Here is a 16,804-nt window from a genome sequence, read left to right on the forward strand (position 1 = left end):
CAGTGCCTGCTGGGAAACTGGGAAACCAACGAAGCCCTGGCTCCTCCTAGGCCCTCAGGTGCCACCTGCCAGGCTGAGCTGCCACCCTCTGCACACCAGCCCCAAGCAGAACAGAGGCCCTGGCTGGCTGGGCTCCTGGGTGGCAGCTCAGGGTGCACACGTGCAGGCTGGCGGCCAGGACAGAGTGACCACCACCAGCGCTGAGTGATGAGAGTGGCGCAGGGCGACACCCTCCTGTGCCCATGCCAGCCACACTGGCTGCAACTATGACCCAGGGACAACGGCGCTGACGGCCCAAGGCTACCAAAAGGGAAGAGACCAGCTTGCCTTCTAGAATCTTCTCTGCTGGTCACATTTAACCCTCCAATCACAGATGGGAATCAGTCCCTGGCCACTACGGTGAAGCCCAAAGATGAGTGAGGTCAGCTACACACCCTGGAGAGTCCCCCGTACCCTCCCCACGCGCAGTCAGTCGGCACTGCAAACCCCTTGGGAACACTGTGCTGGAAGGGAGCTGAACCCAGCGGGATGCACGTTGGGGAGGCAGAACAGATGTCCCCTTGTCTAGACCGCAAATCCTGCCCTGGGAGAGCCAGGCTCTGCGCGGCAACTGGCATGCTCTGGGCTCCAGCCCGAAAGCCCAAGCACAGGGCCAGGCCACATGGGGACCTCATCACGTAGCTCCTGCCATGGCGGCTCCCACAACAGGCACATGCCTGGTTCAGGTTGAGCCCCACGACGAAACACTGCCGCCTGCCTCTGAGAAGCAGAGCAGCAGCACAGCAGTGGTATACGAAAAGTTCCAGAAACTATCCATTTCCATTCAAACTTCTAGTTTCCCTTTAATTTGTAGGTTTAACCACAGAACTGTCCTGATTTCTATAAAAACGGATCCCAGGGCCGCCCTCCTGACCTGGCAGGCCGGCTGCGGTGCAGGCTCAGCCTCTGTCCTCACACTGCACCGTCCCGTCCACCCTGAGGGACGAGGCAGGCTGGCGGGCCTGCAGCTGTGCAGACAGCGGCTGAGCGAGGAGTCGCGGGGCTAGAACTGCTCCGACAGCAGCGCACACAGCCTCTGGGAGACGGTCTCCTTGCTCGTCCGCAGCGTGAGCCGGTACATCTGCAACAGAGAGGCCGGTCAGGGCCCAGGTTCACAGCCGTCACAGCCCGGGCACCGCCTCGCACTCCCCGCTCAGCCCTGGCCCTCCCGAGGCGCCCAAAGCTCTAGCGCCTCGAGCATATCACACTCTCGGCCACAGCTGAAGGAAAGTCTGAGGTGGCAGGTGCTGGTGTGCACAGGAGCAGCTGCTGGGGGGGACAATCCCAGCCCCTGGAGAGTAAGGGCAGCTACTCACCCACTAACCACATGTGGGCCTGTGAGCGCGCTCCTCACTGCGTCCCACCCGCCGTCTGCACAAAGGCCTGCCCAGAGCACCCGCAGCAGCCCTGCCCCCACACAGCCCAGGGGTCCCTCGGTAGGAAGGCCACCAGGACTGGCACAGCACTGCCTCGAGGGGAGGTGGAGCTGGCGGCCAGGCTCCGGGGAATTTTCGGGTGGGATGGGAGTGTTGTGCGCAGGGTGGTGGGTTCCCCTGGGCACTCAGGACCCCACACTAGGCTCTGGCTCCCCGTGGCAGCCACCCCCTGAAGCCACGCCGTGGAGGCAGCCATGTCCTCAAGAGGCTGACCTGGGCCTGGAGGTTCGGCTCCAAGCGCAACAAGCACCCGATCTGCGTGGTTCTGGTGTGGATGATCCCGGCTCCCACAAAATTGGCAGGATTCGGATCGACCTCTTCCAGGAGCGCGGAACCAAACCCAATAATCTGTGCAAAGGAAACGGGAAGCTGGGACACCGCGGCTGCGGATGGACACAGGGCCCCCCGGGAGCACCGCCAACAAGGCCATCACCTTGGCTTTGGTGATTTCTGTGTCCATTGGGTGCTTTGCCTTGAAAATGCTCTGCACCTCCTGCTGGGGACTGAGACACAAGCCAGCGTCAGACCTTCCGCCGAGGGACCACAGGCCCAGCCGTCCCTCCCCCTCCCACACAGGGGCCGCTCACCTGCTCAGCTGCTTCCAGCGCTGAAAGAAGTCCTGGGAGGCCATTTCTGTGGGCTGGAAAAACTTGTTGAGTGTGATGGGCAACTTGACGGACACATTCTGAAAGGTTCCGCCATACCTGCGAGCAAGAGACGTGCTGAGGAGAGCCACGGGCAGCAGGGGACTGCCACTCAGCTGGGGGCCAAGCCCCTGCCTGCCCATCTCCAGGAACAGAGGGCTGTGGTCCAAGGTGGGGGGCTCCCGCCTCAGCGCCTCATCCACCCAGCCGCTAGAAGGGCTGTCCTGCCCACAGGGGGCAGCATTTGGAGGGTGGCTCGGCCTGGCCCGGGCAGTGTTACTGAGAGGACCGCACACTCGTGCCTGCTCCTGGGCACCTGTCCTGCGGTGGCCGTGCTGCTCTGGCCGAGCGCTGCAGGCGACACCCCCGAGGACATCCACCCCCTCATTTTCCCCATCAGGCCACGCCCACAACTGCAAGTCAGTTGAAATTGTGTCGGGTTTTTCCTCTTTTCATGAAAAGAAAATGTGCCTGTTTCCCTCAATTCCACAAAGTATACGATCTTCAGTTCTCTGTGTATTTGATGTTTGAAAATATGCTTTTCCATGCCCGTGGGTGTAGCTCAGGGGTTGAGTGTTGACCCAGGAACCAAGAGGTCACCAGTTCAATTCCCGGTTAGGGCAAATACCCGGGTAGCGGGCTCAGTCCCCTGTGGGGAGCGTGCAGGAGGCAGCCGATGGATGATGTTTCTCTCATCGATGTTTCTTTCCATCTCTATCCCTCTCCCTTTCTCTAAAAGTCAAAAAAATATTTTTAAAAAATACATGCTTTTCCAAAAATGTAACTTTACAAACACTCAACAGTGAACGGGTCAACCATATACGCTCTATTGTAGCCACTGACAAATAACCCTAGTGAACCGGTAACAACACCAAAAATAAGTGTGGGTCTTTTTGGTAATCAAAACAGTGTGTCTGCAGAAGCACTCACAGCAGATGAGGCCTGGAGGGACACCCCCCTGCAGCGGCACAGGGGACCTGCTGGTCCCGCCCCAGATGACACGCCAGCAGGACTCACTCTCCCCCACCTCCATCCTCTGTAGCTGGTGTTGCAGCTGGGCAAGGACGAATGGCTCCCAGGGACACAGCTGCGTGCAGGTGAGCCCCAGCCCCTCAAGCTCCAGGTCAGCGCCAGGATTGGGACACCCCGCCAGCCAGCAGTGCCCCACCTGGGCTCTCACCTGAACTGGATGTTGAGAACTGGTGCTTCGGTGAAGTCCGACACGCACTCGATGTTGACAACCTGCTGCACCTGCGCGCCCCCGTCCACTGTCGGATCCACGGGCTTGGTCTGCAGGCTCAGGTGTGTGCGTGTCAAGGCCATTTCAACTAGCAAAGTGGCTCCGGGCCAAACCAGCCTGCGCTCCCCAGGCCCGGGGAGCCCAGCGATAAGAGACCTTCTAGAAGGGACTCAGAAGAGTGGTGCTCACGCTGATCTTGGAAGAAACCTTTAGTAGAGTTGGACCTACGTACAAGTATTTTTAAAGACTTCTGAAACACCGCCTTGACAGGCTACATTTAAAATGTACTTGTCTCGAGATAAAAGTGAGCAGGTAGCCGCCCCTCTGGTCAAGCCGGGCCTTGCTCACCACCGCTATGCGGCCAGCCCTCCTGGAGGGAGCACGGTGGACACTAAGGTGACGCCATACTGGCCGCAAGAGCTCCCACATCGCGGACTTTCTGCGGGGATAAGCCTCCACCTCAACAGACACCAGCTCACCCAGCAAGTGGTGGGCCCGTGTCCGGCAGCAGCAGCCCCGGAGACCCGCAGAGAAGGACACCAGAGCTCAGAGGGACCAACAATGTCACAGGAGAGCAAAGCAAGTGAGCCAGGAGTACACGCTGCCTGTCGAGGGGGAGCATCCCCTGAGATGAGGGCAGCACTGCGAATGTCTTGTTACTCTGACTTTTTTAAACCCTTGCTCACAACCCTCCGCTCCCCCCCAGGGGCTGCTGGCAGGGTCAGGGGCAGGCGGAACCAAGGATATTGGCCTGAAGGTCATCTGAGCAGATCAGCGTTGGAGTGAAGTTTAAGAACTGCGTGGAGGTCTTATTCCCATAGAATATAAACATGCGACCTAGAAGAAAACAGTCCGTCTCAAACACGTTTCACAACCCTGAGGAGGAACAGAAAGACCAAGAACCCCACCCCCAATGGAGTCCCAGCCGCATGCTGGGCTCCCCCTGCCCCACAGCCTGCGCCGTCGCCCCCTGGAGGGACCCGGGCGCCACCCCAGCAGGTGTCCTCACCACTGCAGGTGCCTGGACTCGCGTGGCAGACATTTAAGATGCTGCCCTTAGGACAGAGATCCTACACGAATCTCTGCACACATTTTTATACACTCTGAGTTCCGAATAGAAAGTGAGCTGCAAATCCCCAAAAGAGACAGCAGTTCAGCATCGCTCCTCCCACAACTTAAAAATCAACAGTCCAGCCCGGCCGATGTGGCTCAGTGGTTGAGCGTCGATCTATGAACCAGGAGGGCAGGGTTCCATTCCCGGTCAGGGCACATGCCTGGGTTTCAGGCTCCATCCCCAGTGGGGGGCATGCAAGAGGCAGCCGATCCATGGTTCTCTCTCATCCTTGATGTTTCTCTCTCTCAATCCGTCTCCCTTCCTCTCTGTAATCAATAAAAATATACATATTTTTGAAAATCAACAACCCAAACCCAGGGAGGCCCCTGAGGCCATTTCACACCTGAATCGAAGCAAGAATAAAATGTCACCATCCATGTTCACTGCGGTGTCAGCGTGAGTCCTGGCAACCCCCCAGGTCCCTGGAGTGAGTGCTGGTTCTCTCCTTTATCTCACACTTTCGCTTGTTTTTACCACCTTCACATCTCTAAGTGCACAGCTCAGGCATGAGACATTCACGCTGTGGTGCAGCCGTGACCACCACCTTCTCCAGAACTTGCCATCCTCCCAAACGGACACTTGGTGCCCATTAAACACTCACTCCCCGTCCCTTCCCGAGCCCATCACCCACCACCGGCTTCCTGTCTCTCTGGATCTGACCCCTCTGAGTGGGTCACACAGGGCCTGTCCCTCTGGGTCTGGATGACTCGCTCAGCACAACGTCCTCATGGTCCGGCCCTATAGCAGGTGTCAGGGCCCCTTCCTCTTTCAGGCAGAGTGAGACTCCGTGTGTGGATGGACCGCACGCTGTGCATCCCCCTCCGGCCCGGGCACTCGGGCTGCCTCCATGTTTTAGCTATTGTGACTAATGCTGCTATGAGCATGGGGTACACACATCTTGTCAAGACCCTGCTTTCAAATTTTTGGGGGTGTACCCAAGAGTGGAACTGCTGGGTTATGTGGAAATTCTATTTAATCTGGTTTTCTCTTTTTTAATCCTCATTGGAGGATATGTTTATTGATTTTTAGAGAAAGAGGGTTAGAGAGAGAAAAACATTGATCAGTAGTCTCCTGTACGCACCCACCTGGGGATCCAACCCAAAACCTGACCGGGACTCAAACCCACAACCTGTTTCTGGGTGTACAGGACGACGCTCCAACAGCTGAGCCACCCGGCTGGGTGACCCTGTTGAATTTTGGATCCCACAGCGGCTGCAGTGGCTCCCTCTCCTGTCCACGCCAGCACTGGCTGTCCTGGCCCTGGGACAGGGGCCACTCTGACGGGCATGAGCTGGGGACTCCCGGCGGCTCTGACTGCATTTCTCTGATGACTAGCGACGTGGAGCACCTGTCCCTGTGCCTTTGGCCGCCCACACGCCCCGAGAGAAATGTCTGGTCCCTGCCCGACCTTTCCCGAGGCTGCTTGTCTGTCTGTTGCTGAGCTGAAGTGCCTACATATTCTCAACCCAAACCTTATCAGACATGTGACTTGGAAAGATTTCCTCCCCATAGTCTCTGAGAGAAGTTTGCATTAGGTGATCAAAACCCATACCTAAATTCTGCCGGAATTCAGACTTGAGTCCAATCTGAAGCAGCTGGTTTTCAAACAACACACCGTTGTTTTTACAGACAAACCTGGGGAAAGGGACAGTATGTGGGTCGCTCAGCACACACACAAAGATTTGCTCTCACGGAGGGTTCAGGGGGCACTGAGGCCAGAAGGACTGAGGGACAGAGGGAGGGAAAGCAGACGATATTCCCAGGGACCCATGCAGAGCGCCCTCCGGAGAATTAAGGTGAGCAGACGGCAGGGAGGCCGCAGCGGGAGTGAGCACCCGGAGACAGGCCTCTGCCTCCCTCTGCTCAACAATCCCCGCTGCTCCTCCCGCAGGTCCCAGGCCCACACCAAGGCTGGACCACAGCTCCTCCCGATGGACAGCCAGTACCAACCTCCATCCAGGGACAACCCTCAGCATCCTGGGCAATGGGAACGCAGGCAGCCCCCCTCTACAACATGGCCCACCCCTCCCTCCCCTTCCCCCCTCCTCAAGGCAGGGTTACTTTGCACGGCACAGGTGGGCCAAGGTTTTGCTCACTACATGGTATCGACGCTACACAGAATCAGGGAATAAGACAACGTGAGTGTTAGTTCACTTGTGCTCATCCCCGCGGAGCTCCAGTGCTCCAGCCTCCTCTAACGTAAACCCCAGTGACACTGTGAGCTGGTGGTCACAGCAAGCCCGCCCAGCTCCGCAGGCCCTCACTCCGCTGCAAGGGCCCCGGCAGGAAGGACCTCTACCCGCTCCGCCCTGCTCACCGGGCCTGGGTCAGAGGTCGGCGGCAGACAGGGTCCCTATCTTTGGGAAGCAGGAGATCAACTACCTGGCAAAGTTGTCCTCGGAGCCAGGAGCGAGAGGCGCAACTGCAGAGGGCGAGTCGGAGAACACGTCCACGAGCAGCCCACCGGAGGAGGGGGGCGGGCCTGCGGGCGCGGGGGGCACAGCCCCCAGACCCAGGAGGTCTGCCGACGGAGAAGGCGTGGACTGGAAAACAGGGAAGAAGAGGGTCAGCGCGGAGCCTCTGGGCACTCAGAGGCCAGCTGGGCAGTGCCACGCCCTCCCACGGCGGCCACTGGGCTGTGTGGTGCGGACAGGTAGGTGCAGGCTGTGGCCGCTTCTGGGATGCAACTGCCCCAGACTCAGGCCTGAGACCATCACATGGTGCAAACGAGTCCCACCTCACACAACAGAAGTACCCCACCTTTTCCCAGAAAGTCATCTGAGTGAAAACAGCTCTGGAAACATGTCCTGGAAGAGATCAATAGCAATGTGTGCCCAGAGCAGCAACCCCGGGCACACTGCCCGCTGGAGAGGAGCCGCCCGCGTGCCCAGGCCACCGTTATGCTGCTGTCTCCGGGAGAAGGTACAGCAAAGCCACAGAACAAACCTTTAAGAAAATGCTCTGAACCTTGACAAAGACTAACAAAGCCGCCCTGCGCTCTCACACTGATTCATGGGCCTGGGTGAGGGTCTCCCATGCTCACTCGCGGGAGCTCGCCCTGCGACCTGCACCTCTGGGTGTCCGCCCGCCAAACGTGTGGAGTTCTGATGGTCCACGTCACCGGCAAGAACCAGGGATGTGAGCCACTCTGTCCTGGCCACTCGTCTTGTGCGACCAGAATGTCCCACTGGACACTCAGAGGTCAAATCCATTTGTCAGGACCTGAGACCACATCCTGAGGCATTGCCTGCTGTCGCTCTCGTTCTGCTCAGGTTTAACAGACTCATCCTTCCGGGAGCGCGGCGGCCGAGAGCTGCAGGAGGACGGAGCCCTTCCATCTGCAGCACGTGGGCGCGCCGCCAGCACTGGCCTCGCCCACCTCCCGCCGCCTGGCACAGCCGCACTCAGCACTCACGCGTGGCAATCGATGTTTGCATAAACACTGCTCGTTTCTCTTTCATGTCAGGTTAGAGCCGTGCCGCACTTCTACAGAACTGCCTGTGGGGCGGGTGGTAAACACGTGAATTCTACTTGGAGGAGGAGGAAGCTACAGAATGCACATCCCGCAGAGTGCGCGTGGGGTGGCTCGGGTGTGAGGGCTCCCGGCCGAGGGCACAGGCTGGATTCCTCGCTCGGAGGAGCTGTCAAGAGCATGAGAAAGGTCTGCAGTGCAGGGAGGTCTGGATGGAACGGCCACCCTCCCGGCACCTGTGACAGCTGCTGCCACGCTGTGCCCCCAGGAGGGGACGGGCAGAGGGGGCAGCCTGGCGCTGGGCTGAGAACCACACGCCTGCAGACAGAATGGGGCCTCCCCCTCTGCCAGCTGCTGTAGGATTTCACCACTGGTTCCTCCAAACAGTGCCAGTGCTTTCCCAGTAGAAACCCCTCCTGTCCAGTTAAGTCACACATAGTCCACAGAGTCCGCAACAGACATAAGCAAGCCGTCGTGTGGGAGGCCCAGGGCACGCAGGGACCACAGCCTTTTCTCCGCGTCTCCTTAGGACTGGGAGATCCCCAGGGAGCCCATCCGGCCCCAGTCTGCACAAGTCACTCCTGCTCACTCTGACAGTGAAGAATTACAGCAGCAAAAAGCAGCCCCACGGCCCTCGCCGGGTGGCCCAGTTGGGTGGAGCATCGTCCCATAACCAAAAGGTTATGGGTTCGCTCCCCAGTGCGACGGGCACAGGAGGCAACCGATCGATGTTTCTCTCTCACATTGATGTTTCTCTCTCCCTTCCCTCCCTCTAAAATCAATAAAAATACATCCTGGGATGAGAATAAAAACGAACAAATACATAAAGTAAAATGCACTGAACTGACCAGGAAGAGGCCCTCTGTCCCCTGACCCCGTGCATATTACATCTTGTCAGGGTTCCATTTTCAAAGTGGAGCTCACTGCTAACTCCCTTGGATTCCCATACGCACCAAGCATCGAGCCTAGACCCCAGGCCACTGCATCCTGGGCGTTAGCCGGGCAAACAGTGTGGCCGAAAGGCACATGCACATCTCAAAAGTCAAGTAAGAAAGACCCGTGACAATGGTCCATGCGCTCAAGCCTATTTCCTGTGCTGCCTCGAGCACTCCGCCCGCAGAGCTGCTGGACAGAAAGAAGGCACCTGCTCCCCCACAGCCCGCCTGCCTTCGCGGTTCTCCTGGACGGCAGCCGGAAGGAGTCCCTCGCTCCACCTCCTGCGCACCCCACCCACACCCCACCCTTCACGGTGAGTCTTCCTTCAGACACAGCCCCTCTGTGCAGGCCGGGCTGCTGCTGTCTCTACGGGAACCGCAGCTCATCAGCAAACCCGCGTGGGAACCACCACAAACCACACCACTGAGGATCCAGGCCATCGATGTCTCTGGCAGCAGGACGACCTCTGTGACCCCTTCCCAAGAGGCGTCAGGAGCCCTGCGCTGCCCTAGGTTCGGGTCACTGCAGGCCCCAGGACAAGGTCAAAGGCACGGGTAGAAGAGAAGCCCGCGGGAGGGACGAGCACCAGGAGACAAAGCACGCGCTCATCATTCACTCCAAAGCCAACGCGCCCGGACACTCAGACTGCCCGCCACAGAGCAGGGGAAAGGCGTCCGGAGAGAAGGCAGCAGGCCCGGGTGAGGGGCCTGACAGGTCTGCAGGCCTCGCTCCTGGCGTCCTCGGCCTGAGGGGCCCACAAGCGGAGGGGGTCACACGAGGGCCCTGCCAGGAGCACCAGGGCCCGGACACGAGCCCACTCCTGACCCGCACGCACGGGCAGCGAGTGCCTCCTCACAAAGGCCACCGGGCGTGGCCAGCGGCACTGCTCCCAGCACTGAGCGCCTCCGGGGCGGGAGCAAAGCTCACCAGGCTCCCTTTCATCTGGGCAGGCGGATGCTGGGTCCTGCGGGCCGGCCGCTGCTGAGGGGACCGCTGTGGGGCCAGGTCGGGGTGCCCGCTCTCCGCGAGCCCCAGTCCAGAGCCGACAGCAAGGAAACATACCCCTCCCACCGTGGCATCGCCACCCGGCCAACATGAAAGGACACCCTTCTGTGCACGTGCGAGGCTCCCACCACATCCTACGTAACAGGAGCGGACTCGAGTCCAATCCAACCGGGAAACCTCCAAGAACAGCACGGCCAGGGCCATCTTAAACAGCAGGTTTAAGCAGAAGGCCTCAGGTGTGGGGCCACCACCAGGCTTCCGGCACACTTTCCTGTTTAACAAAGCTGCTCCCCGGCAGACAAAGGCTACGCTGGCCCGAGTCTCAGGGCCGGGCAGCACGGGAGCTGGGGCAGGCGCTGGCGTCAGGGAGGGACCCACCGTGGCGCTGGCCGGGGCTGGCTCGGGGCCCCCGTTGATGTCGGGGCCCCGCTCCCGCTTGCCCTCCTCCAAGCCCATCACGGTGCCCGGGCCCTTCTTCTTCTTGAGCTTGGCCAGGATGGACGACTCGCGCTCCGGGAACGGGGGCATCTCCTCCAGGACCGTGGCCTGTGGGGGTGGAGCCGGGTCAGCAGGGGTGCGGCTGGGGCGGGCCGGGCCGGCACCCCAAGGCCTACCCACCAGGATGTCGGTGCTGGCGACAGTACTGAGCCGCAGGTACTCCACGGCCCGCTGCTGCAGCTCCGCGTCGGCGTTCCTCAGCTGGCTGTCGCTCCGCAGCACGTCCTGGATGGTGGGCTTCACCTCCGGGAACAGGTTCACGAACTTGATGTAGGTGGACAGCAGCAAGGCCCGCGTGGGGACGCTGCACAGGTGGAACTTGGAGTGCAGCAGGTTGAACTGCACCAGGGGGCTGGCGGGAAGGAGAGAGACGGCGGGAGCCTGAGCCCGAGGGTCCCCAGGAGGGCCAGGGCCGCTCCGCCCAGCGACTGCGCTTCCTCTGGGGGCAGGGACCCACAGCCACATCTGCATTTTCAGCAGGACCCTGTTTCTGTGCAGCTCACAGGCACAGAGCCATCAGGCCAGAGTGCAGGTGGCTTGCTCTGGGCTGTCCCGCGGCCAGGTCAGACCACCGTGAGGGCCCAGCAGGCACAGCCCAGCACAGCTCCCCGACTCCCCAGGGGCGTCTTACCTGGATCTCGGGTCCCCAGCTATCAGGTTCCCAAACTCGCCCAGGATGTAGCCGCCCACTTTGACCAGGTTCTCATGGCACGCCGGGGCCTGCAGCGACTGCGAGACAGTGAGCAGGAAGTCAGGGAAGAAGCCAGCGTGGAAAGGACCCTCCTGGCGGGAGCCCAACCTCCTGCCCTCCCGCCCTCCTGCCACGCAGCAGAGGTGCAGCAGCAGAGCAGCCCCAGAGGCAGCGGCATGGCCAGTCCCACCTGTAATGAGAGCCGCGCTCCCCAAAGCTAACATCAGGCCCCGAGCTCAGGGAGGAAGCAAGGCACCGGCCCCGGGCACTGCGCTCAGGTGGCCAGTGACATGGACGTTAGGGTTGGTGTGCCCGCTCTCCGCAAGCCCCAGTCCAGAGCGGACAGCAAGGAAACACACAACTCTCCCCGTGGCATCTCCACCCGGCCAGCATGAAAGGACACCCTTCCATGGAGGAGCCTGAGAGTGCAGCAGAGGGTCAACAGAACAGGAGCTGGACACGCCAGGACAGTCAGCAGCAGGTGGAAGGAAGTCGGCCGCCCCTCCCCGGGCCAGCTGGGGCACCTCCCTGGGCCAGCTGGGGCACCTCCCCGGGCCAGCTGGGGCACCTCCCCGGGCTAGCTGGGGTACCTCGAACACTGTCTTGGCGGCATAGCCCTGCACGTCGTCCCGGTTGATGACGATCTGGATGACACGGTACCACACCTCTTCACTCACGTAGTCGCCCGCAATCCGGATCAGGTTCAAGATGGTGTCTACGTACCACGTGTAGTCCACGGCATACTTCTCCGCCAAGATGGCGACCTTCAGCACCTGCAGGGGGCGGCTGCTCAGGCTAGGTCCCCGCGGCCCATGACAGCAGAGCATCCGTGTGCGGCTTCAGGACTGAACCCTCGCAGCCACGCTCAGTAGTAGGCACTCCCACCGGGTTCTCAAAGGAGCCCAGGCAGCGGAAGGCTCACAGGGCTAACTGAGGAAGCCTGCGGCCCTCCAGCAACAGACACGACAGGACACGTCTGGGAACACAGGGCACAGCACAGCTGCGGGAGCGCACGAGGGTCGACCTGACCACAGCCAGGCCAGGCCTGGGCTGCCCTCCCGTGCCCGCATGCAGAGCAGCCGCACTGTGGGTCTCTGGCTCCAGCCCGCCTGTCTAGACAGGCTCCCCTCCACTCTCCATGGGAGACCCACCCACTCAGGAAACAATTCACTGAGATTCACAAGCATCTGGGGCCAGTGACGTCAGAACTCACAATCTCTTCTCGAATGGAGTAGTCAGCCGTCTCCAAGTAGCTCAGCATCTCGGCCACAATCTGCTGGGCATTGCTGCGGTCGCACATGGCGTAGAGGAGGTCCACGGCCCGCTGCCGCACGCTCACGTCCCGCTCCGTCTGGGGACAAGGCACCAAGTGAGGAGTCCGGGGGTGCGCCTCCACACAACCCTGACACTCACTCTGGGCTCCCCTCACTCACCATCTGAATGCAGAGACCCCCAACAGGCTATGGTGAGCAGAGCCCCTCACCCCAATCCACTGCTCCCCTCGTCCCTGCACTGCCGGAATCAGGCCCCGTCTCCTAGGGGACGTCAAAGGCCTGTCCACTGTGTGGTCACAGACGGGCACCTTCCGTGTCGCCTGAGAACTTGTCGCAGGGCTGGCTCTCGCCCCACCCCCGCCTGCACATCAGTCCCTCAGCACAGGGCAGCAGAGGAGCGCTGGCTGGGGCCAGGCAATGTGCAGAGCAAGGGCGAGCCTGGGAGCCTCGCGGGACTGCGCGCACACGGCACCGGGCCTGGAGGACCCAGGGCAGCGCGAGGCTCGCTCCAAACCCTGTGGGCCTCCCATTCAAATCAGGCCCCAACAATGTGAGATTCATGCAAATACGAAGCGATGGAGTTGAGCCTGCTCTTCCTCTAAGCTCGGGGCCAAACTGCGGCTCAGCAGCCCCCACCTGCTCCCAGCCCTCTCGGGTGCTGGCTACCATCGGGGACGCTGTGGGCACTACTGTGTCTGACAAGGGGACAAACAGCCTCCACTTGGCTCTTCTAAGTCTGGAATTTTAATTCCTTGAAAAAAGTTAATTTTCTTTTGCAAACGGTGAGTTTTCTTGGAGACAAAGACAAAATACTTCATCTTTCTACCAAAAGGAACTGTTTCTGTTCATTCAAATATTTACTGTGCCCGTGGCACCTGTTAGATGCTGCACGTTCTAAGTCACTCACGGGCAGAGGGCAGAGGCTGGGCCACAGCGTGGCTGCACGATGCAGGCCACAGGGGCCCGGCACGTGGGGAGGAGCGCCCGGTGCAGAGCACTTGCCTTCAGCGCGGCGATGACGGTCTCGATGTGGGTCTTCACGGCCTCATGGGAGAACTCGGAGCTGGCCAGCGCGCACATGCTCTCCAGGGCCAGGTAGCGCAGGTTGGTCTCCCGGTGCTGCAGGAACTGGCCCAGCTGGTTGCAGGCACGGACGAGCAGGTTCGGCTCGCTGCAGGGACGGAGCGGTGGTGAGTGGGCTGCGTGCACTTCAGCACGGCAGGTTCAAGGCACCACTGCTGAAGAGACACCCTGGCCCCCTGGACGCAAAAGCCTCAACCGTAAACCAAGTCAGCTGCCCATCCCCTCTGGTAGCGCCCACAGGGGAGACCCACAGGAGCTTTGCCAAGCACATCTGCAGAATTCCACCAACTCCAAAAAGCTGCTGACAGCAGGCCCACCCCTGGCATCCCATCCCCAGAGCACGGCAGCCACCTCGGGGCTCCCGCAGGCTGTGGCCAGGAGTGTGACCTCAGCCGAGGTCACCAGCCCAGGGAAGCTTGAACAAGTACCCTGACAATGGGGCTCTGGAGGGTAAGTGTGCAGACATGGGGATAGAAGAGTCTGGTGGATACTTAAGGGCCAGTACCGCACAATGGGTTGGACCTCTGCACACTCCTGGCTCTGTCTGCATGATGCTGTTGCTCTTTAAATGCTTCTGCTCACGTGGGAAGTCTGTTTGAGGTGTAACAGACTGCGTTTGGTCACGGGAAAGCACGTGTGTGGAGGAGCGGCCGCGCTGTTGCTCTTAGGGAGCGCCAGGACTGGCAGCAGGCGCAAGGCCACGTGCAGGCAGGGCCACGGCAGCAGCTACAGAGATGGCGAGGCAGCAGCCCTCCCGCTGCCCCGCTGCCTCTGCCCATCTGTGCTGACACCACGGTCATCTCCACGCTTCCCCAGTGCCCTGTGCCACAGGCAAGCTAACGAGACACGCAGACGGGTGCTCCGTCCTTCCCGCCAGCAGAGGGGTGCCCAGGAGAGACAGCAGAGACCCTCAGAGAGGCGGTGTGACAGTGCTGAGGGTCGAAGGACAGAGAAGAGGGGCCGCGCAGGAGCAGGCGCTGCTGGGGAAGAGGGCGAGGCCAGGCGCCAGGGCCTGCGGGAGGGAGGGGGGCTGGCAGGGAACCAGCCGCCAGGTTGCCCGCCAGGCCCAAGGTCAACAAGGAAGCGTGCGCTGCCTGCGTCTGGGAGGACCACGTCTCAAACCTGCTTGGGGGCGGGCAGCGGCGAGGTGCCACCAGCTCACCTGTCGTGGTGGATGATGAGGCTGATGGCCTCGAAGAGGACCGCGTTCTTGGCGTTGGAGTGCTGCACTTTCTTGGACTTGGGCGGCTCCTGGGCCTTGTTCAGAATCGTCTCCAGGCACTCGGTCAGGCGGCCTCGCACGGCAGGGTCTTCTGGGCAAACAGACAGCCATCGGGCAGCTCCCACAGCCCACCCTCCCCCCACCCGCTGCACGCTGCGGGTCCTCACTAGCAAGTCCCCTCAAACTGGGGAGAAACAGTGGCCAAATTGTAGCTCCATTTAAAATAGGATGGTTTAGTAGCTGGGGTAATGACACATACATTCTAATGGAATCACGCACACACTTACTGAGATACAGATTATGTAAGCCAAGAGAAGATAAAACCTCATGTACATGGACATAATACGTGATATATAGAAGCTTTAGGGGCCGGGTTGGGTCGCTCAGCTGGTTAGTGTCGTCCCAATACACCAAGGTTGCAGGTTTGATCCCCAGTCAGGGCACATACAAGAATCAACCAATAAAGGCATAAATAAAATACATGAACAACAGATTTCTCTCTCTTTCTCCCTCTCTCCCTCTCTCTCTCTCCCTCTTCCTCTCTCTCCCCCCCCCCTTCGCTCTCCTTTCCTCTTGCTCTAAAATCAATAATATTTTTTAAAAAGCTTTAGGGAAAAGGGGAAAAATATTTTTTCCCTGTGATATTACCAACAGAAATAAAGAAAATGTTACAAGAAACAATACAAAGAGAGGGAAATGTTTAAGTTTCTATTCAAACCAGAAGAAACAATGGATCAAAAAGAATAAGAACTAGTAGAACACGGGAAACAACTAGTAGAACACGGGAAACAACTAGTAGAACTTGGGAAACAACTAGTAGAACACGGGAAACAACTAGTAGAACATGGGAAACAACTAGTAGAACACGGGAAACAACTAGTAGAACACGGGAAACAACTAGTAGAACATGGGAAACAACTAGTAGAACACGGGAAACAACTAGCAGAACACGGGAAACAACTAGCAGAACAGGGGAAACAACTAGTAGAACACGGGAAACAACTAGTAGAACTTGGGAAACAACTAGTAGAACACGGGAAACAACTAGTAGAACATGGGAAACAACTAGTAGAACTTGGGAAACAACTAGTAGAACACGGGAAACAACTAGTAGAACACGGGAAACAACTAGTAGAACATGGGAAACAACTAGTAGAACTTGGGAAACAACTAGTAGAACACGGGAAACAACTAGTAGAACTTGGGAAACAACTAGTAGAACACGGGAAACAACTAGTAGAACTTGGGAAACAACTAGTAGAACATGGGAAACAACTAGTAGAACTTGGGAAACAACTAGTAGAACACGGGAAACAACTAGCAGAACACGGGAAACAACTAGTAGAACACGGGAAACAACTAGTAGAACATGGGAAACAACTAGTAGAACACGGGAAACAACTAGTAGAACTTGGGAAACAACTAGTAGAACATGGGAAACAACTAGTAGAACTTGGGAAACAACTAGTAGAACACGGGAAACAACTAGTAGAACACGGGAAACAACTAGTAGAACACGGGAAACAACTAGTAGAACATGGGAAACAACTAGTAGAACACGGGAAACAACTAGTAGAACTTGGGAAACAACTAGTAGAACTTGGGAAACAACTAGTAGAACACGGGAAACAACTAGCAGAACACGGGAAACAACTAGTAGAACACGGGAAACAACTAGTAGAACATGGGAAACAACTAGTAGAACTTGGGAAACAACTAGTAGAACACGGGAAACAACTAGCAGAACACGGGAAACAACTAGTAGAACACGGGAAACAACTAGTAGAACTTGGGAAACAACTAGTAGAACATGGGAAACAACTAGTAGAACTTGGGAAACAACTAGTAGAACATGGGAAACAACTAGTAGAACTTGGGAAACAACTAGTAGAACACGGGAAACAACTAGTAGAACACGGGAAACAACTAGTAGAACATGGGAAACAACTAGTAGAACTTGGGAAACAACTAGTAGAACACGGGAAACAACTAGTAGAACTTGGGAAACAACTAGTAGAACATGGGAAACAACTAGTAGAACTTGGGAAACAACTAGTAGAACACGGGAAACAACTAGTAGAACTTGGGAAACAACTAGTAGAACATGGGAAACAACTAGTAGAACTTGGGAAACAACTAGTAGAACATGG

General features: G+C 58.4%; 1 protein-coding gene across 2 annotated transcripts in view; it reads right to left on the bottom strand.

Annotated features, from left to right (window-relative positions):
* Nucleotides 1-816: 816 nt before the first annotated feature.
* AP2A2 (adaptor related protein complex 2 subunit alpha 2) overlaps nucleotides 817-16,804 on the bottom strand; it is a 48,874-nt gene continuing 32,886 nt past the window's right edge. The window contains exons 8-22 of one of the 2 annotated variants that reach the window (XM_059710681.1): nucleotides 14,595-14,742; nucleotides 13,352-13,520; nucleotides 12,289-12,426; nucleotides 11,666-11,848; nucleotides 11,016-11,113; nucleotides 10,505-10,736; nucleotides 10,265-10,432; nucleotides 6,856-7,016; nucleotides 6,026-6,108; nucleotides 4,106-4,196; nucleotides 3,300-3,422; nucleotides 2,063-2,179; nucleotides 1,909-1,978; nucleotides 1,689-1,823; nucleotides 817-1,120 (exon numbers count right to left, since the gene is read on the bottom strand). In XM_059710681.1, the coding sequence (XP_059566664.1) occupies nucleotides 1,043-1,120; nucleotides 1,689-1,823; nucleotides 1,909-1,978; nucleotides 2,063-2,179; nucleotides 3,300-3,422; nucleotides 4,106-4,196; nucleotides 6,026-6,108; nucleotides 6,856-7,016; nucleotides 10,265-10,432; nucleotides 10,505-10,736; nucleotides 11,016-11,113; nucleotides 11,666-11,848; nucleotides 12,289-12,426; nucleotides 13,352-13,520; nucleotides 14,595-14,742 (1,994 nt within the window). In that variant the 3' untranslated portion in view covers nucleotides 817-1,042. Of the gene's footprint in view, nucleotides 1,121-1,688; nucleotides 1,824-1,908; nucleotides 1,979-2,062; nucleotides 2,180-3,299; nucleotides 3,423-4,105; nucleotides 4,197-6,025; nucleotides 6,109-6,855; nucleotides 7,017-10,264; nucleotides 10,433-10,504; nucleotides 10,737-11,015; nucleotides 11,114-11,665; nucleotides 11,849-12,288; nucleotides 12,427-13,351; nucleotides 13,521-14,594; nucleotides 14,746-16,804 lie in introns of both variants that reach the window. The other variant, XM_059710680.1, reaches the window with a different exon arrangement.

The sequence above is a fragment of the Myotis daubentonii genome, chromosome 9 (assembly GCF_963259705.1).
Source record: "Myotis daubentonii chromosome 9, mMyoDau2.1, whole genome shotgun sequence".
NCBI lineage: Eukaryota > Metazoa > Chordata > Mammalia > Chiroptera > Vespertilionidae > Myotis > Myotis daubentonii.